The sequence below is a fragment of the Pleurodeles waltl genome, chromosome 4_1 (genome assembly GCF_031143425.1).
Source record: "Pleurodeles waltl isolate 20211129_DDA chromosome 4_1, aPleWal1.hap1.20221129, whole genome shotgun sequence".
In the NCBI taxonomy this organism is placed as follows: Eukaryota; Metazoa; Chordata; class Amphibia; order Caudata; family Salamandridae; genus Pleurodeles; species Pleurodeles waltl.
Genome location: NC_090442.1, coordinates 366,527,150 through 366,549,535, shown reverse-complemented (window position 1 = coordinate 366,549,535; position 22,386 = coordinate 366,527,150). Strand labels below are relative to the sequence as shown.

The following is a 22,386-nucleotide window of genomic DNA, read 5'->3' as shown; positions in this document are numbered from 1 at the left end:
CCGTACCCCTGTGCGTCAGGGGGGATGGGCATGCAATACATCATCACAACTGTCAAGGACAACCATGAAGCCATGTCCACCTGTCCATTGATTTAGTGAGTGGAACACATGTGAGGAGGCCTGCCAACTAGGAGTGAGGTATCCATTGGTCAATCACATCTACATTCATGTTTCCATTTGTGGACAACCATCAACACCTGATCTGCCAACACATTTCCAAATCACCCACATTGATGCCAGCACACGTCTGGCGTTGACCTGCATGCACACCCATAACATACCACATAAGTGTCATGTAAATGGAGTACAGCATATGGGGCTAGATGCTGGGGGACAGTTACCCATACAGTCCTACATGTACATTACAATACAGGGATGCACAATTTTGTGTGGAAAACTGATGCATCACAGTCTTGTGTAATTGACAGTATGACTTGCTGACAACATTCTGACACTGGAACACTTCCATATCAAATGTGGGCCTACATGTGGCTACTAATCACCTTGTTCACGTGCTGCTGCCTATTGTGACGCACAAGACTCCCAAGATATGACTCTCTGCCTGTGATGTCTAACGCTTGCATGGAACACTACGTCAACCTCCACTCAAGTAATATATCAGATCACTTGCCAGCTCATCATATCTTGCAATGAGTGGAACACACAGAGTCACTCACACAACAGCTGCAATCACTACACAGGACAGACATTTTCACACTTATTGGATACATTTGGGTCCTCAAATCACGCCACTTCCCCGATGGTATAGGGGGCCGGTCGACCTGTAAGACATGGAAGGGAAATATATGCTCAATGTCTGATTACTGAACAAACGTGTGGACAACATATCACAGTGTGTGACATTTTAAATGAGTGAGCTGCTGATCCTGCATGTAGACACTCCAACAGACATACCAGTGCAAACTTGCATTGAAACTGACACTCCAGTGAGTGATAGACACACATATGCACACATGCATTGAGCCTATCAATCATGTGGTGCTAAACCTGACTACAGAGATTTGTGGCTAATCCATTTTAATATGGCACTCCATGTCATGATTTGTAATTGGGTGACAATTGCAATGGCACTTCCCTGGTGCACTGCAATGCAAGTGACTCAGGTATTGGGGCTTGTGCATCAAAGGGCAATGATTAACTGTGTGATGGACATGTGGGTCAATTTTCAGTCAGCAATTATTGTGCATTCAGTGGCCCATAACAGATGTGGCACATTTGTATGTAGGTAACAAATGCCCCATTGGTAGTGTCCCCTAAGCCGTATATGCCCCCTATGCCAACATGATGGCAGGGATCATGTGTGTGTAATGATGACAATGTAGCGCTAAACATGGATAGCCCACTTTTCTGTCCCAAAACAGTGAGATATGGTATGCTGACAGTGTCTTAGTTGATCATCATTTACAGAATGCATGGGCACAGGTTTTGTCATTGCACCAGAAATGTGTTACTCAGGGCCATATGTAGCAAGATCAGTTTTTGTGAGTTACACATTGCGATACTTAGCAACTAGCAATTAGCAAGGTGGATGATCTGAGGTAGAACACTCTCAATTACACTGTTGGTTAAAAATTGTGTAGCAAATGGCCTACCTCATGAATAATGATGAGGTAGGTCCATTTTGCAAACCCCTTTGGGAATGGCGGCACTCATAGGGATGCTGGCCTGCTGGGCTCAGCAGACCACAATGTCTGTGACTGCTTTCAAATAGGGATATAGATATATGTATTTTTTTGACGCATACATAGTTTGCGTGAATATATTTGACGCACAACCTACATGTGCGGCAAAATACCACGCATTACCGGGAAACTACTATTTTTTGGGATATCCACATGCATGGGGTGCGTTGGTGGAGTTACCGCTAGGGGCCCATTGATGTTTAGTATGTGTTTGTGTTGTTTTTTGACACATTTGTGGCAACATTTCTGACTCAAACTGTGTTTGTGTGAATTTTAAATATTTAACATGCATGCAGCCTGTATCTAGATGAAGATAGGATGGTATGGCTTGCAGTGTGTGTTATATTGTTTGGCCACATGTGGTAGAACATGCAACTGCGACCCACACTTTTACTATCTTTGCGCAGCAATTCCTTTTTTTCTGATGCAAAAGCAGCGCAAAGGTATGAAATTCTATTGGAATTTGCAAGTTTGCACTGAATTTGCGTCAATAAATGACAGCAAGGCTGCACTACAAAAGTATAAATCATGGTCTGTGTGTTTTGTGTATGAATTAACTGTTTCAACTATATGTGTGCTGCTAATGGAATGGCATGCAGTACATTTGGCGTAATGGTCATGTGTGAATGTGTTACAAATGGGTATCAACATCAGATGGCAATCAATGATGTACGACAGTCATGATATGTGTTTGTAATATGTGTTGACTCATTTGATGTCTGCAGTTGTTTGACTTTGGGGACATTACATTTCCCACGACAAACAATACACAGGGATGATCGAGGATGGCTGATGAGGGCTATGTCGGATATGTTACTCCTCAGATGTCATTAATTGTTGGTTACGACTTCATGGTGACTTGTGTGTAAACTACCCAATGTCGGCCATTTGTACATGTTTGGTAGGTACAGTGTTTGCAACACTGAGCCTCAATTCCAATCATAAAATTGTTATGTACACGTCAGTTTGACAAATGAAAATGACCTATGTTACTCATGTTGCTGTGGTGGACCTGCAGCCCTGGCTGCATGTGTTCACATACTTTCAGAGGTGCATTACACAAAAGTGTCCAGTTCAAGTGTGTGGGCATGTGTACCCTGTGTCAGTATTGGGCTCCATAGTGTTACGGTTTCGTGCAGGTCTAGTCAGAAGTCTATCAGGGCAACCCTTGAGTTCACATATCTTGCAAGGCAGATTTGTTCTAAAGCAGAAGATCAGCTAAAGGCAGACAAGGGGATAAGACAGCTATGGTACAGCAGATAATACAGATAATACAGAAGAGTGAATACAGAGCAACCTTAGTGTGGACAAATATGTAACGGGTCAGTAATGGACAAACATGAAGGGCTCATCACTTAGATTGTACACAGGGTAGGGCTCAGAACTTCCCACAGCAACAGAGAACGTCAGTGCCTCTGTGCAGATTAATCTCACAGCTAGTCACCACGCAAGCCCCATAGAAAGGTGGCAGCAGAAGTGAATCTCTGTCTGGACTCTCAGGACACAGACATGGATTGTCCTTACATACACAAGACTAGCCCTTGTTTGTCGGGCTTGAGACACAGTAACAAATCCAGGAATACAGCCATAGCACACTGTCACTGATAGGCACTAATGACTACATGCAAAACTAGACAAAGGCTGGAGGCTGGATCAGCCTCCTGGAAACCAGGTGCCAGAACAAATACAAAGTTAAACAACTCTATGCAGTTGAGGACTGACGGTACACTTACCAGAAACGATAACCCAAGAGGAAATAGAGGGCAAGGGAACCAACTATGAGGCAAAGGCAGACACAGGGAACAGGCTCTGGTTTACGCAAAGACTGGAACAGGTCTGGGTAACAGAAAGTAGGCTCTGGCAGAAACAAACGTGAACAAGGCTGAAAAACAGGGAGCAGAGTCTGACTGGAACAAGCAGGAACAGCACTGTGTAAACAGAGAGCAGTTTCAGGCGTTATCAGGACTATAGCACAATCCAACAAGGGCTCTGGTACACAACTGAATTGTACTCCAATGCACGATGAGGAGCTTCAAGGTATGGCAGCTTCTAAGCAGTTCCAGGCAGCAGCAAGGCCAGGTCAGAGTCACGTGGCTGGGCTGCACGAGAGAGCTCACAGGTGTGTGCAGCTTCAGTCTCTCACAAGTCCTGGAGGAGAAAATCCAGTATTAGGGGACAACCAGACTTTTCCCATAGGAAGCTATGGACAGAAGGTTACAGGTCTTACCGACTATAAGGCAGTGCATTATGGGACCTGAAGTCCATGCAGGCTAATATAGTTCTTCCATAGCATTCCATATGGAAAAGGGAAGCAAACAGGAGTCAGAAAGGGAGTTTGGGTGAGTGTTAATGATGATTCCCAGGGTACAGATAGTCTATTTACAGCACCCTCTAAAGAAGGGAGGGCAGAGACTTAACACATGGCAGTGGCTGGACTTATTACGATGGATGGACTGTGCAGGGCATGTGCTGTGACGTTGCTTGACAAACCTGGGACACTCATGCTATCAAATTTCAGGACTGATGCACCTCTTGTCACACAAGCTCCTTGCAGAGATAGCAAATGTCACACTTACTAATGTCAGGGGTCTGTTCATACATTCCTCTTTACCTTATGATTGGAGATGTCATAGTTGTGTGTCATGTGCTACAGTAGACCATGTTGGCAACGTGGATGTGTGTCATATGCTGTGGTCCTATGATTTCGTCCTTCATATGTGAAATTGAAAAGATGTGTTTTGTGATTTTTGCTGCACAATCATACGCATTACATGTGATGTTGCATCAGACGTAGTCAGATTTGTCTTTGTGACATGTTTCCTGAGGTAATACTCACATTCCTAAAGAACATGTGATGGAGAAATAAGTAACCAGAGCAGGATTGTGTGATAAAGAGAGGTGTTTAATTACATGTCCTAACAATGTGTTTTGAATGACTATTGGTGAAAAAAGTTTTGAACAATCTGCTGTCTGTGATGCATTCCTGCAGCTGTGTTTGCATGTTCCCCCTCATTTTCCCTAGCACCATCCGCCTGCTCGTCCTCCTCTAGCAGTTCTTGTTCAGGTTTATATAGGGGGATGTTCCTCCTAACACAAATGTTGTACAGGATGGCACAAGTCAATATGATCTTGCAGACCATTTCTGGGGAATATAGAAGGCTGCCTCCTGTGATGTCCAGGCACCTGAATCTAGGCTTCAGGATGCCAATGGTCCTTTCCACAATGGTGCGTGTCCTCCGATGTGTCTCATTATAGGCATGCTCTGCTGCTGTGCTTGGGTTGGGGGAATGGGGTCCTGATCCATGGCTGGATCCCGTAACCCTGATGAGCTGAAAAAGAAAATAGGAATGAGCATTTTGTTAGTGGTTGCACCAGGAATGTCATGTAGCATGGCAGTTGATATCTTGTGTCGTCTGTGACTCATATGTGTTTGTGACATTGCGTGAGATCCTGGGATTCTGTGAGGTTCTTTCTACATTGGGTTGTTTGACTTGACAACTTGTGTTTGGCTCATTGACCTATTATCTATGGTTTAGTTTCCAAACTGCTGGTCAGTATGTACCATGCGCTGTGTAGTGAGCAACATGTTTGAGTGTGCTTTCACTGGAGGGGTCAAGATACTTCCACACACACAATTGATTCAGATGTGGTGGTAACATGGTTAAAATACATGGCCTGGACATCCCATCCACTTAGACATATGTCGTTGCTGATGAAATCCAGAAGTGAGGCCCTTTGATTAGGCTTGGTGATAATGCCCAACACATCTCCCTAAGTTGGCAGAATAGAGGTCTTCAGTATTGACAATGCACAATGGTTCCATGTGTGACTTGGTTCTATGTAGACCTTTGTGGTTCCCTCTGCCAGTGGCTCATGTGCAACCGTGCACCTACACTACCAAACTTGCTCCAGTACCCTGGCTAACTGCCTTGTGGAGATGGATGTGTCTGTGTAGGAAGGGCCATCTCCCTGTACATCTGTTATTTTGATGGACAATTGGCTCTTTCAATGTGTGCAGCAGTGTGCAGTTTGCTTTAGTGACACATCAATATGTGTTCATAGCACAGTCCACTTTCTTATTGCTACCTGGAATCGTCACCCCAGGAGTGATGTGTGATGTTGGGACTGCCTCAGTATTTCCATGTCACCTACTTGTGAGTCAGCATCATCATGCTATGTGTCTCATGGTGTTTGACCTGCAGCAACACCCATTACACAACCCTTCCAAAGTAGTTATTGCTTCGGAGGGTGTAGGACTGACTATGTGGCCGAATGTAATAGTAAATGGTTTATCTTACAAATTGTACTTCCAGGACAGGCCATGTCATGGTCACTGTGTGCTTTGACATTGGTCCCTTGTAGCTCTAGAGTGGCATCTATTGTTATTGGCAGCCGTAATTTGTCCATAGGTGTGTATCCCACTGTGTCAGGGTGTACAACATAACTACATGTTTCACACCTAAGTGTGTTCCTGCCCACGTGTCAATGTAGTGGCGTATGTATTGTGTATCCGTCAGGGTTGCTGTGCCATGTGTATATTGCTAGGTTTATGGACTTACCGACAAGAAGGCCATTGCCATATCATCTGTCCTGGAAGTGTTGATTGATGGTACTGTGGTGGTAGATGAAGGAATCATGTACACTCCCAGGATACTTGGCCAAGATGTTGGTAAACAATCCCTGGTGGTCAACTATGGCCTGCACATTTATGGAGTTTGTGTGTTTTCTGTTCCGGTATTGATGCTCGGTTGCAGCAGGTGGTACAATCCGGAAATGGGTACAGTCAATAGCACCAACCACATGTGGGAAGCTATGTATTTAGTAAAACCCCTGTTTGGTCTCCTGCTGCTTGTGCTGTGTGTTGGGGAAGCTGATGTGGCAGGTGTGAGGGAGATGATGGCATCTACGACCTTGGGAAGGAAGGCGGAGAATGTGGGCTGTGATACCCCAGCAACCAGGGCACCCTTTGTTTGGAAGGAGCCACTTGCCAACATGTGCAGCACAGCTGACAGCTTGCTCACCAGTGGTATATTGTGTGGTGTCTGCAGGCTGGCTGGTATCTGTGGTTCAATTTAGCGCAGCAGCTGCTGTATGGCTTACCAGTTGAGTCTGTAGCTCCGGATGATATCCTGTTCCCTGAGGCCCTGGAGGATTGTCCTGGTCCTGAAGACCCTCTCCTGCCTTCAGTGTTGCCTTTGGGGTCCATGTTGGGATGGTGGTGGCTGCTACTGTTGGTCCTGTGCTCTGTGTCATGCTATGCTGCACCAGTAGCACCTCCATGTTGTCCTTATTGAGCAATGATGTTGCTTGTGTGTGTTTTCCTTAAGTAGTGGTGTGTTTGCCCCATTTTAACGCCTTCTCTGACCCAGACATTAAAATTTGATGCAAATCGGGCTTCGCGTCATTTTTCGATGCTGCTTCCCACTGTGCGACCTGTTGTATAAATAAGGCGCTGGGGTGTTTGAGTCATTTTTTGGGCGGGAACGCCTACCTTCCATCTTATTGATGCAAGGCAGTTTCACGCATCCTTTAAATGACTCAAACTCCAAAATTTTATGCTAGACAGGTCTATAAATATAAATTTGGAGTTAAGTTTGCACCGGATTTGTGTAAAATACATGACGCAAATCTGGCGCAAACAGAGTATAAATATGCCCCTAGGTCCTTCAGATTGTTTTGTCATGAGCGTGATGCATGTTCTTTGTTTGTCTTGATGCGGGTCCATGGAGGTGTGAACTGCCCATTAGCATATTTTTCAGCTACTATGGACCCAGTTGCAGCAGCTTTACCAGGCTGTCTGCATGCAGTTGCAGCCATTGGACAGAGCCTTGCACAGTGTGAAGGCATAGTGATGGGACAGCCCTTAACGATAATGGTCCGTCACTTAGTTGAAGTTTTACTTACCCACACCAAGACCCAATACCTGACAGGTGCAAGATTGACTCGTTATGAAACAAGTATTCTAGAGTCACCAAATGTGTCATTGAAAAGATGTACAGCGCTGAACCCAACAACATTGCTTCTGAATGAAAATGTTGAAATTGAAAAGTTGGAAGACATTGAGTATGATAGTCTTTAACTAACTGATCTGTGCACAAAACTGAGACCTGATGTTAGAGACACCCGAATGGAAGAAAATGACCAAATTATCTTTGTTGATGGTTCCTGTCTAAGAGACAATACAGGAGTACTGAGAACAGGATATGACATATGTACAATTACTGGTATCCTGCAAGCTTCCTGGCTTCGAGGAGTATATTCCACACAACTAGCAGAACTCATAGCTCTTACTAGAACGTGTCATGTTTCTTCTCAGCTAAAAATTACAATCTATACGGATAGCCAGTATAGATTTGGAATAGTCCATGACTTTGGCCAGTTGTGGTCACAGAGAGGTTTCATGACCTCTTCTGGTTCACCAGTGAGAAATGGTGAGAGAATGAAAGAATTGTTGCAAGCTATCCAAATGCCTCAAAAGATTGCTGTGGTGAAAAGCAGTGCACATCTGAAATCGCAAGATTTTGTGTCAATGGGAAATGGATATGCGGATCAAGTCGCAAGGTTTTGCGCATTGAACTGTATATCGTTCAAAGATAAGTGGGAATTGTTACCTGAAGAAGATGAAACATGTCCAAGTTTTGCATTACAAGTAATAGATACACTGGAAGAATTGAAAACATTGCAGAATAATGCTGACAGGGAGGAAAAACGTTCATGGAGCAAAATTAAATGTGTACAGCGACAGGATGAATTGTGGGTTTCAGAAGAAGTGCAATTGTAATAGTCTGTTGTCTCAAATGGCTAGGTATTATCATGGTCAAGCACATAATGGGAGGGATGCCATGATTCGCCTTTTTAAACATAATTGGTTCTATCCAAAGTTTAGACAATTTGCTGAAGCAGTTTGCCATTGTTGCGTCATTTGCCAACAAATGAACGCGGGAAAAGGGACAGTAGTTAATTTGGGCCACATTGTAAGAGCAGGAGGTCCATTCAGCAGAATGCAAATGGATTTTATTGAGATGCCTGTATGTGTAGGTTTGAGATATGTGTTGGTGATTGTCTGCATCTTTAGGCATTGGATTGAAGCGTACCGTACATGAAGAAATGACAGCCTCACAGTAGCAAAATTACTGCTTAGGGAACTGATACCACGTTTTGGGTTTCTGATCCCTTTAGAATCAGATATGGGAAGTCACTTCAACAATGAAGTAATTAAGTTACTATGTGCAGCATTGAACAATGAGCAGAAATTGCATTGTAGTTATCACCCTGAAGCATCAGGACTAGTGGAACAAATAAATGGTACCTTGAATGAATGGTACCTTGGAATCAAGAATGGCGAAAATGTGTGCATCCATGAATCTGAAATGGCCTGACGCTCTGCTGTTAGTTCTGATGACAATGAGAAACACACCCAACAGTAAGACAGGATTGTCACCACACAAAAGCCTCATGGGAAGCCAATGCGGTTGCCAGCAGTTCCTGCAAATGCTCTTGTGAACATTACAGATGATATGGTGTTGGACTACTGAAAAGATCTGGCTGATGTAGGTCGCTCTTTCTCTCAGCAGGTGGAAGCCACCACACTGCCACCGATCCAAGATCAAGGACATCCCCTGAGAGCGGGTGACTGGGTAGTGGTCCGGAAACACGTGAAGAAGACGTGTTCTGAGCCTCATGGAAAGGCCCTTTCCAGGTGGTTCTGACCACTACCACAGCTGTGAAGTGTGTGGGAGTCCCAAACTAGATACATGCAATCCACACGAGAAAAGTGTACTTATTAATGGCTTATTAATATAAAATGTTGAGCTTATGTTTGATTAATGTAGTAATATGTCACATTAAGGGTTATGCGTTTTGTATTAGCTTTATTAATCGTAGGCCTTAACTTAGCAAGGTCTTTGCCTAGTTGCTCAGCCTCATGTCAGGTTGTATTTTCTTAGGCGACTTATAAAATGGTTGCTTAGAGAATTAAATTGTGATTTTCCACTGTACTGACTATGTGCTCATAGCTGAAGTTAGAAACTGCTTGCTGGAAGATGCTGTATTTGCTACTGTAACAATGTTTGACATAATGCGTGTAAGACTGACCTTCCCAGGAGAAGACAATGGATGCACTGACTGGAGTATAAGCTGCAACAATATTGATACCTGATGAGCTGAATGACGAGAGTGGGAGAAGAGGAACCACGTAGTAGTAAACCTTTAGATTAAGGGTTTTACTTTCATTGGACTAAATGTAAACATGGAATTCTCTGACCAATGAGGGTGTGGGAAGTAGTAATCTAACTTAGCCAGACTGTACAGGAAGAAGACAGGCCATTAGCTCTATTATTTCGTACTGTCCAGAGATCCCACTTTTCGATTACTCTTTTCTGAACTGCATGATGAGACTTTGCTTATTCTTAGCTTTGAGGCTGAATCCTGATGTCTTGCTGACCGAACTCATGTCCTATTGGCGAAGTATGTCACAGCTTGCTGAATCATATTGAGGACCGGTATACTGACAATGTTACTGATTGCTATGTCTATTTGCTTTTGTTTTTAGGTACCAACCGCTATTTCGATAGAGCCATAGTTAGATGTTTTTCCAAATAAATTGTTTTGCATGAAGTCCAAACATACTATTCTGATCTGGTGTTAGTTAGGGTTCTCACTGATGAAGTTTGCTACATGTAATAACAGTTGATGTTTTTTCTTTGCTGAATATAAATGTAAGAAATAATGTTTGTGCAGTTATTCTTGCTATTAATTTGTACTTTAACTTTAGAATGTGTAGTAGTGCAAGCTTTGATTAGATTGCGATTCTTTCACAGCTTTGGTCAGCCAGTATTGTTCCTGTATGTTTATCATTTGATTCTGAGACTAAGTCACGTGACTTTAGCATTGCTAATATAGGGAAATAAACATACTAACTTTTACATAAAAGGTGTGGTTGTTCATGGCCGAGAGGTCATGGTGTGTGGAAATTACTGACCCCTATTGATTATTGGGGTCATTGATTGTTATTTGCTATTGATCTGTATTGGTACAGGATAAATTGTGGGAAAAACTCGAAGTGCAGTCAAATGGTCTATTGGCCTATTCACATCTCCCTTGTAAGTTTAGTTAATAAGGTCTGACGCGCTAACACTGGAGACGGTGTGTGAGATGTTTTGGTCAAGTACTATCAAAGGAACATTTTTCTTGACATAAACAGTACTAAAAGCTGATGCTGGTCACACAGACATATCTCCTTTCACAATTTACAATCTGAAAATCAAATGACTCAATCAACTGTTGTTTCTGAAGTATTTTTATAGCAGCACATGTAATACAAGGAAGGAATTGCACTGTATTAAGAATTGGGAATTCAATTATGTTCAAAAGCTTGCTCATTAAGGACTTTAGTTAGGCAATATATTTTTATGCTAAAACAGCTATTCTGTGATAAAAATGGCTTTAGAAAATTCCCGCCATACAAACAATCTACACATTCATACATATTCTAAATCCAAGTGTATTTCATACAAGGTTTAAAGTTAAACTTACCAATTTCAAAGCTTGCATCAATGAGTCCTGCTAGAGATGCAGAAATACGAAATCTTCTCTCTAGTTGTGTGATTATATTTTTTGAGTAAGCTCCTGACATTCCCTTTATCATGTAGGCGTAGGATAGTGCAATAAGAAACACCTAAAAAGAAGAGGATTTTTGTTACATAACACAGTTCTATTGATCAACAAATATAACTTTTTCTCTTTTTTCAAATTTTGGTAACCCTTTGGAGAAATATAGAGATTTACCAGATACCTAGTTTGATGGCATGCTGCGGATATCAGGCAGACATAGTTCAACATTTGATAAGAGTTTGAAGAATAAAAACACCAGCTGTCAGACCTGTGTTCATTCTGGGAGGCAGGTTCTAGTCCAGCAAGCTTCAGCTAACTATCACAGGTGAATAATGCGTGAAGTTTTATCAAAGAGAAGTAGCTGGGCAAATGGGAAAGCAAACATACAAGTGAGTATAAATATATATATATATATATATATATATATATATATATATATATATTTGTTAGAAATTGGGTTTTTGGTTGGCAGTCAGATAGCCTCTGTCCAAGCAAGAACCCTCACTCTAGTCAGGGTAAGTCACACACAATCCAAATTATCCTGTGCCCACCCTCTGGTAGCTTGGCACGAGCAGTCAGGCTTAACTTAGAAGGCAATGTGTAAAGTATTTGTGCAATAAATCATACAATAACACCATAGAGCACCACAAAAATACACCACACAGTGTTTAGAAAAATATAGAATATTTATCTGGATATTTGTAGATCAACACAATAAAAGATGCAATAAGAATTTGTAGGAATATCACTGAAAAGTGATATAAAGTGCCTTAAGTCTTTAAAAAGTAAACAAAGTCTCTTTCAAGCACAAAGTACCTGGTTTGGAGTGGAGGAGATGCGTGGAAAAATGGTGTGTGCGTCGGTTTCGCCCCTTCACACACGGACTTGCGTTGTTATTTTTCACGCAGGGAGACGTGCGTCGTTCTGCGGGAAGAAAAATGGTGTGTGCGTCGGTTTTGCCCCTTCACACACGGACTTGCGTCATTATTTTTCACTCAGGGAAGACGTGCATCATTTTCGGGCACACGGGCCGACTCCTTCTATGGTTCGCGGGATTACCAGATGTCCCAGGGTCTGTGCGTGGATTCCTCGGATTGTTATCCAGCTGCGTGTCATTCTGGAGCAAGCTGTGCATCGAATTTTCCGGCGCACAAGGAGTCCAAATGAAAAAGAGAAGTCTTTTTGGTCCTGAGACTTCAGGGAACAGGAGGCAAGCTCTATCCAAGCCCTTGGAGAGCACTTTTGCAGCCAGACAAGAGTTCAGCATGGCAGCAGGCCAACAGCAAGGCAGCAGTCCTTTGTAGAAAGCAGACAGGTGAGTCCTTTGAGCAGCCAGGCAGTTCTTCTTGGCAGGATGCAGGTTCTGGTTCAGGTTTCTTCTCCAGCAAGTGTCTGAGGTGGTAGGGCAGAGGCCCTGTTTTATTCCCAAATGTGCCTTTGAAGTGGGGGAGACTTCAAAGAGTGGCTTAGAAGTGCACCAGGTCCCCTTTCAGTTCAATCCTGTCTGCCAGGGTCCCAGTATGGGGTGTGGCAGTCCTTTGTGTCAGAGCAGGCCCTCCACCCTCCCAGCCCAGGAAGACCCATTCAAAATGCAGATGTATGCAAGTGAGGCTGAGTACCCTGTGTTTGGGGTGTGTCTGAGAGAATGCACAAGGAGCTGTCAACTAAACCTAGCCAGACGTGGATTGTAAGGCACAGATAGATTTAAGTGCAGAGAAATGCTCACTTTCTAAAAGTGGCATTTCTAAAATAGTAATATTAAATCCAACTTCACAAGTCAGCAGGATTTTGTATTACCATTCTGGCCATACTAAATATGACCTTCCTACTCCCTTCAGATCAGCAGCTGCCACTTCAACAATGTATGAGGGCAGTCCCAATGTTAGCCTATGAAGGGAGCATCCCTCACAGTAGTGTAAAAATGAATTTAGGAGTTTTACACTACCAGGACATGTAAACTACACAGGTACATGTCCTTCCTTTTACCTACACAGCACCCTGCTCTAGGGGTTACCTAGGGCACACATTAGAGGTGACTTATGGGTAGAAAAAGGGGAGCTTTAGGCTTGGCAAGTACTTTTAAATGCCAAGTCGAAGTGGCAGTGAAACTGCACACACAGGCCTTACCATGGCAGGCCTGGGACAAGGTAAAGCGGCTACTTGAGTGGGTGGCACAACCAGTGCTGCAGGCCCACTAGTAGCATTTAATCTACAGGCCCTAGGCACATACAGTGCACATTACTAGGGACTTATAAGTATATCAAATAGTCCAATTGGGTATGATCCAAAGTTTCCATGTTTAAAGGGAGAGAGCATATGCACTTTAGTACTGGTTAGCAGTGGTAAAGTGCGCAGAGTCTAAAAGCCAGCAAAAACAGAGTCCAAAAAGGGGAGGGAGGCAGGCAAAAATTTAGGGGGGACCTCCCTAAGGCATGTTAGGTCTAACAATACATATATATATATATAAACTACCACTTAGAGTTAGGACCTAGTTTCCACAGAAAAGCATTTTTTGACTTGCCTATATCTTTGGAGCTATTAGAAATGGGGTATTTGGTTGGCAGTCAGGTTACCCCCTGCCCAAGCAAAGACCCTCACTCTAGTCAGGGTAAAAGAGAATCACCTTCAGGCAACCCCTGCTTACCCCCTTGGTAGCTTGGCACGAGCAGTAGGCTTAACTTCAGAATGCTAGGTGTAAATTATTTGTACCAACACACACAGTAACTTAATGAAAACACTACAAAATGACACAACACAGGTTTAGAAAAAATAGAAAATATTTATCTAAACAAAACAAGACCAAAACGATGAAAATCCACAATACACAAGTCAAGTTATAAATTAAAAAACAAAAAGGGATGCATGTAGTTATAAACAAAATGTTAACGCTGTTAGCGTTAAAATGTACCTGGGTGCGTCAAAAATAACCCAGCAAGAGCGAGTGTGCATCAGAAAGGGCTGCGATGCGTCAATATCACTCACGAGCGAAACCTTGCGTCGTTCTACTTCGGGCTTTCAGCATGCTTTGTTTCTTCTCTCTGCAGGAGAGTGATGCGTCGATCCGGTCAGCACTCTCGGGTCCTGGCAGGCCTTGCGTTGTTTTTACATCTCACTAGCCTCTGTCAGCGATGCTGTGCATCGTTTCTCCAGTCGCGGGCGTCGATCTTCCGGTCGCGTTTTCAGCCGCAAAGCCGGTGGCACATTGATTTTCAAGCCGCAATCGGAGTTTCGTCAATCTTTTCCCCGCACAACGGTCGTCGCGTGGATTGCTCATTCTTGGGCTGCCAGCTTCTCCTTTCAGGGTCCCAGGAACTGGATGGGCACCACTTTGCAGAGTAGGAGTCTCAGCAGAGGCTCCAGGTGCTGGCAGAGAGAAGTCTTTGCTGTCCCTTAGACTACAAACAACAGGAGGCAAGCTCTAAATCAAGCCCTTGGAGAGTTATTCACAAGAAGGAAGACAACACAAAGTCCAGTCTTTGTCCTCTAGCACAGGCAGAAGCAGCAACTGCAGGATAGCTCCACAAAGCACAGTCACAGGCAGGGCAGCTCTTCCTCCTCAGCTCTTCAGCTCTTCTCCAGGCAGAGGTTCCTCTTGGTTTCCAGAAGTGTTCTAAAGTCTGTGGTTTTGGGTGCCCTTCTTACACCCATTTTGCCCTTTGAAGTAGGCTTACTTCAAAGCAAAGTCTCTCTTGTTTGTGAAATCCTGCCTTGCCCAGGTTAGGCCCCAGACACACACCAGGGGGTTGGAGAATGCGTTGTGTGAGGGCAGGCACAACCCTTTCATGTGTGAGTGACCACTCCTCCCCTCCCTCCTAGCACAGATGGCTCATCAGGAAATGCAGACTACCCCCCAGCTCCCTTTATCTCACTGTCTAGTGAGAGGTGCAACCAGCCCAACTGTCAAACTGACCCAGACAGGGGATCCACAAACAGGCAGAGTCACAGAAATGGTTTAAGCAAAAAAATGCTCAATTTCTAAAAGTGGCATTTCCATACACACAATCTCAAAATCAACTTTACTAAAAGATGTATTTTTAAATTGTGAGCTCAGAGACATCAAACTCCACATATTTATCCGCTCCCGAAGGGAATCTACACTTTAATCATATTTAAAGGTAGCTCCCATGTTAACCTATTAGAGGGACAGGCTGTGCAACAGTGAAAAACGAATTTAGCAATATTTCTCTGTCAGGGCATATAAAACACATTACTAGGGCCCTGATTCTAAGCTTGGCGGGCGGCGGTAGCCGCCCGCCAAGCGGGAACCGCCAGAAGACCGTACCGCGGTCAAAAGACCGCGGCCGTCATTCTGGGTTTCCCACTGGGCTGGCGGGCGACCGCCGAAAGTCCGCCCGCCAGCCCAGCGGGAAACACTCTTCCCACGAGGACGCCGGCTCAGAATGGAGCCGGCGGAGTGGGAAGGTGCGACGGGTGCAGTTGCACCCGTCGCGAATTTCAATGTCTGCAAAGCAGACACTGAAATACTTTGTGGGGCCCTCTTACGGGGGCCCCTGCAGTGCCCATGCCATTGGCATGGGCACTGCAGGGGCCCCCAGGGGCCCCACGGCACCCCTTCCTGCCATCCTGTTCCTGGCGGGCGAACCGCCAGGAACAGGATGGCGGTATGGGGTGTCAGAATCCCCATGGCGGATTCCCATGGGCAGCGTAAAGTCGGCGGTACACCGCCGGCTTTCCGCTTTTGGCCGCGGCTGTACCGCCGCAGTCAGAATGCCCGGCGGAGCACCGCCAGCCTGTTGGCGGTGCTACCGCCAACCTCCGCCCTGGTGGTATTTACCGCCAGGGTCAGAATGACCCCCTATATGTCCTACCTTAACCATATACTGCATCCTGCCCTTCCGGCTACCTAGGGCCTACCTTAGGGGTGTCTTCCATGTAAGAAAAGGGAAGGTTTAGGCCTGGCAAGTGGGTACACTTGCCAAGTCGAATTTACAGTTTAAAACTGCATACATAGACACTGCAGTGGCAGGTCTGAGACATGATTACAGAGCAACTTAGGTGGGTGGGACAACCAGTGCTACAGGCCACTAGTAGCATTTGGTTTACAGGCCCTGGGCACCTCTAGTGCACTTTACTAGGGACTTACTAGTAAATCAAATATGCCAATCATGAATAAACCAATTACATACATATTTTGTATAGAAGCACTTGCACTTTAGCACTGGTTAGCAGTGGTAAAGTGCCCAGAGTAACAAAAATAGGAAAAACAGAGTCCAGCACACTTGAACAACCTGGGAAACAGAGGCTAAAAGTTAGGGGAAACCACCCCAGGGATGAAAAGACTAACAGGTGCCCTTTGAAGAATCTTCATGAAATTTTCCAAACAAATGTGTGCGGGAGAGTCTTACTGCTCATGGGATGTTTTGAAGAGATCCGTGAAGCGGGGGCTAAGAAAAAGGGGGGTGAAAAAAGTGCATTTCCCATTTTTATTCTCATAGGGATTTTAAACATGACTACAGCCCGAACTGCTGGACAGAATGACACCAAATGTGGCAGAAAGGTAGGTCTAAGTCCAGGAAGAGTGCTTTTTGGTACTTGGTGTCAAATCTGTTTAGTTTTTGAAATATTAAAAGAAAATCTAATTTGTATATTTGGAGATGTGAAGGCTTCACAAATACTCCTGATTGTGTGCAGAGATCTGATTGGCTGCGAACACTTCAACTAGGAAATGTTGGCAGCCATTTTGAGACTCAGCTTCAGCATATATACATATATGGATATGTATGCATGTATACATATATATGTACATATATGTATATATATATATATATATATATGTATATATATGTGTGTGTGTGTGTGTGTGTGTGTGTGTGTGATAAATGCAACTTCAACATGATTGAAAGACCTGCATGAACAAAGAAAGTATTGACATTTCACAAAGTGGAATACTCATGTGACCCCAGAAAGTGTTCTTGCAAATGCATATACAATGGCCTTCTGAACCGCAACTATGAATTGGCCACAATTTTCCAGACAGTATTTGACCATTGCAAATTCCCTTTTCTTTAGAAAGGCGAGTAAGTCCCTCAGTATATCTGTAAATGATCTACTTCTAGTATTAATAGGCTAACAGACGTGGTGGAACCTTTACCTTTGTCCTACAGGGTATTTACCAATTTTCCCAGCGACACATATTTAATATAATAATATGCATGGCTGTTGGAATATTTATTTATTTAGACGGACCCAGAGATGTTTAAGGTATGTCTTTAAGGTACATCTTCTACAGTTGTTTTGTGTTCATTGTCATATACAGTTTAAAAGCGCAAAAATTGCCCCCTCAATACATTACATAAATTTATTCAACTATTGGAAAACTCTATGCCAATTACAAAAAATGCACACTGTCAGCAAATGCAGACAATTCTATGGAAAAAGAAATTAGACAACATATATTGTGCCTATTGTGCCTATTGCATAATTCAGCTTAAAAGAACTGAAATTGAGGGAAACTAAGTTTCCAGGATTGAGATTTTACGATGCAATGTTGGCCTTGCTGCTCAGATGAAGGTGCCATTGGGTGACTGAATACACTTCTGGCAGCCCAGAGTCTGTCTTTGAAGAGTTTACATTTAAACAAAAGTGGAATAAGGCAATAAGGAAGGGTGTCTAAAGTTTTACAATCATAAAAATAAACACTGTCCACCCGAAGTTACCTTTCAGTAAAATTCTAAAGCTTATTTTCCAGTATGCAAAGAAATGTCAGGAACAAATAATGCACCTAATGTGATCCAAATACATTACATATATTGTCCTTATCAAATACAGTACAAAAAAACATAAAGAAAGCCTCTTCCCAACCGCACTCTGTCACACACATAAACAATTTATTTTGGTTCCTATAAGAAACTATACAGCGAGTGAAAAGTGAAATATCTGCTCATCACCTTTTAGGCCCAGTGAACCCTATGTAAAATAGTCCCTCTTACATTGCAACGTATGTACCATGGAAGCCAGAACTATTCACCAAACAGTCAATAGCTTGAGGTGAGAGATAGGTACTAATCTGGGAAAATGTATCTAGGCAAAAGCAATGCATACAATGTAATCCAAACCCATTGCATATTCTAATTTTCTCCAGTACAGCACAAAAAACTATAAAAGAAGCCCTCTTCCCTACCACAGACCGTCACACATATATAAATTGATTTTGGTTCCTATACGATCCTGTACAGTGAGTGATAAGTGGCATGTCTGCTAATTATCAGTTAGGTGAACCCTGTGTAAAAAGAGACCGTTTTGAATTACAATGTAAGTACCAGTCATGGCTTGCGGTGGGGAAAAGGGACGGGGCGTCGCATGGAGAGTAGGGGGGAGGACCCACCTCAAAAAAGTAAAACTTACCTTTTCCCTATGCCGCACCACTCCATCCGCTCTGCTCCGTCGCTGCAGGCTGCGTCACAGGCTCCCAACCTGCCCTGCGGCCAATCCTGATGCTGCTCAAAGAAGCATCAGGATTGGCTGGGAACGCCCAGCCATGGCACTCCCAGTCAGACTGGAAGCCTGTGTAAGCTTTCTCCAGCCCGGCAACACAGTGCCGAATTGGAGATACCACAGTGCGCATGTTTGTTTGGCCGGCTCGAGACTGTGCACTCCCTCTCAGTCCACTTCATGCCCCTGGCCCAGCCCACGTTTATAGAAACAACATGATTAACAGTTTATTATGTTTTTCCTATAAAGGTTTTTCAGCTCCTGCTGCTGATGGGGTGGGGGGTGGCGCGACGCTCCTCCACCCTATTGGAGGAGCCGCTCCTGGTAAGTGCTCAATGGAATCCAGAAAGATTAATCAAACATTTAATAGCATGAGGTGAAAGATCCTCCTCGGAGGACCCAAAGCTACGGATATGTATATGTTTTGTAGCAATAGGTTAGGCAAATATCCGTGCTGTCAAGTCAGACTTAAAGATGTATAACGTAGAATAGGAATGCAGTTACACATTAAGTAAGATATCGCACAGAGCATAACTTACAGCACTGAAAATGTGATGGTTCTGCCAATAGGTCGGTTGTTTCCTTTTTTTACCATGTTTATCACATGTGAAAATCTAAATAAAATGTCAAATACCGTTCAGATAAGATGGATGAAACGTTACCCATTACCACCAGTCGACAGCATAAGATTTTTGTTGTACTTTCCGTTTTTAACAGTCACTGGTCCAGCGGAGTTAACATACAAAGAAGTCCATGTGCATTTCAGGGGAGAATGTTTATTTTATTTTATTTATTTGAAGTATATTTTTTAAGTTAAGCACAAATATATCAACATGGGCATCGGAGCAAATTACAGGTGAACCAGTGTTCTGTTATCAATAACATTCACAAAAGGTGTTTCTAGTCGATGAACCTGGGCATGCTGACTAAATAGTACACCAGAGGGAATGAATCTGTAACTTTGTATATGACCTTCTCTACCACTTTCAGAACGATGGCAATGGGCCTACAATGCTAGGGTTCAAGCTCGATCTTTTTTTAGCAATTTACCAGAAATGGACAGATCAGCAGCTCACATTAGTTCAAAATTCAGCCTCTAATAGCTTCAACAAGAGAATTTAAGAGGTTTACCATAATACATTTATGTAAAAGTAGAACAACATGAACGGTTTCAAATGCAAACAGATTATGCTACGTTAATTATACCAGGCTCTTCTAGAAGCCTCTTTTCCGTGGACGTCTGTAAGATGATGTTTTTAAACCGGATGTCAACATTTTCCGTTTCGGATACTTTCTCATATAATCCTCATGAATACTTAATTTGGCACACACCAACTTTGACATGGCTCATCAGAAGGGGCCAATCCCTTTATTTCTTTTACTTTTCAGATGGTTCTAGTTTGCACAGAGGTGCTATTCACCCCTTCGCTGCCAGGCCTTTTCCCCCTCAGGTGCCAAGCCTTTTTTGGTTATTTAGGGCAGTTCGCGCTTAGGCCCTCAAAACATTTTGGCCACATAAGCTACCAACGCCAAATTTGCGTCTTTTTTTTCCAACATCCTAGGGATTCTAGAGGTACCCAGACTTTATGGGTTCCCCTGAAAGAGACCAAGAAATTAGCCAAAATACAGCAAACATTTCGTTTTTTTTTTTTAAATGGGAAAAAAGGGCTGAAGAAGAAGGCTTGTGTTTTTTCCATGAAAATGGCATCAACACAGGGTTTTCGGTGCTAAAATCACCATCTTCCCAGCTTTCAGGAACAGGCAGACTTGAATCAAAAAACCCAATTTTCCAACACAATTTTGGCATTTTACTGGGACATACCCCATTTTTACTATTTTTTGTGCTTTCCGCCTCCTTCCAGTTAGTGACAGAAATGGGTGTGAAACCAATGCTGGTTGCCAAAAAGCTAAACACTTCTGAGAAGTAGACAAAATTATGAATTCAGCAAGGGGTAATTTGTGTAGATCCTACAAGTATTTTCTACAGAAAATAAAAGCTGAAATAAAAAAAAAATTAGAAATTGAGGTGAAGAAAACAGCCATTTTTCTCTACATTTTACTCTGTAACTTTTTCCTGCGATGTCAGATTTTTTAAAGCAATATACTGTTACGTCTGTTGGACTCTTATGGTTGCGGGGATATATAGGGCTTGTAGATTCATCAAGAACCCTATGTACCCAGAGCAAATAAATGAGCTGCACCTTGCAATGGGTTTTCATTCTAAACCGGGTATACAGCAATTCATTTGCTGAAATATAAAAATTCAAAAATAGGTATCAAGAAAACCTTTGTATTTCCAAAATGGGCACAAGATAAGGTGATGAGATGCAGTAGTTATTTGCACATCTCTGAATTCCGGGGTGCCCATACTGGCAAGGCATTTCTCAAATAGACGTCTTTTTTACACACTGTCTTACATTTGGAAGGAAAAAATATATGGAAAGACAAAGGGTAATAACACTTATTTTGCTATTCTGTGTTCCCCCAAGTCTCCCGATATAAATGGTACCTCACTTGCATGGGTAGGCCTAATGCTCGCGACAGGAAACACAACATGGACACATCACATTTTTACATTGAAATCTGACATGTTTTTTGCACAGTGCCTATCTGTAGGTTTTGTCCTCTAGCTCAGCCGGCACCTAGGGAAACCTAGCAAACCTGCACATTTGTGAAAACTAGACACCTAGGGGAATCCAAGATGGGGTAACTTGTGGGGCTCTGACCAGGTTCTGTTACCCAGAATCCTTTACAGACCTCAAAATTTGGCCAAAAAAACACTTTTTCCTCTCATTTCGGTGACAGAAAGTTATGGAATCTGAGAGGAGCCACAAATGGCCTTCCACCCAGCGTTCCCCCAAGTCTCCCGATAAAAATGGTATGTCACTTGTGTGGGTAGGCCTATTGCCTGCAACAGGAAATGCCCTAAAACACAATGTGGACACATCACATTTTCCAAAAGAAAACAGAGCTGCTTTTTGCAAAGCACCTAGCTGTGGATTTTGACCTCTAGCTCATCCGGCACCTAGGGAAACCTACCAAACCTGTGCATTTTTTAAAACTAGACACCTAAGGGAATCCAATATGGCAGTGGTTCCCAATCTGTGTGCTGCGGCACCCCTGTGCACCGTCAAAGCTACCCAGGGGTGCCACACACGAAGCACACAGCTTGGGGACCACTGTATGACTCCCAGGATAGTACTGGGACAAAATCAATGAGATGATGTATGCCAATGTTCACTCGAGAATTCCCACTTTTTGCTTCAGATGTTTTAAGCCCAAGCTTAGAATAAAGTCATAATTTAAAGTAATTGTTAGCTAAAAGATAAAATGTCTCTGTATTGTTCAGAAATCACTGACGGGTTTCACACTCACAGTTTGACACGTGTTTGATGCAGCTGAAATGTTTGATAGTAATCAATCTAGAGGCGAATGCCAAACCAATGTAATGTTGTGCAGAGGCCCAGCAGTTTAAGCACTTTTAATTTGTCCTATTTTCTCACTGAAAGGCTTACTGCATTTTTCCATCCATTACAAAGCCTTGACTGGAATTTTGACTTGTAGTACATGCACATTAGAACATCTAGGTTATGCTTAAATATATGTAATAAATATGTCT

General features: G+C 43.2%; 1 protein-coding gene across 2 annotated transcripts in view; it reads right to left on the bottom strand.

The window, feature by feature from the left end:
- LOC138287752 (solute carrier organic anion transporter family member 1A2-like) overlaps positions 1-22,386 on the bottom strand; it is a 670,615-nt gene that overhangs the window by 412,154 nt on the left and 236,075 nt on the right. For both annotated transcript variants that reach the window (XM_069228525.1, XM_069228526.1), the window contains exon 3: positions 11,238-11,379. In XM_069228525.1, the coding sequence (XP_069084626.1) occupies positions 11,238-11,379 (142 nt within the window). The remainder of the gene's footprint in view (positions 1-11,237; positions 11,380-22,386) is intronic.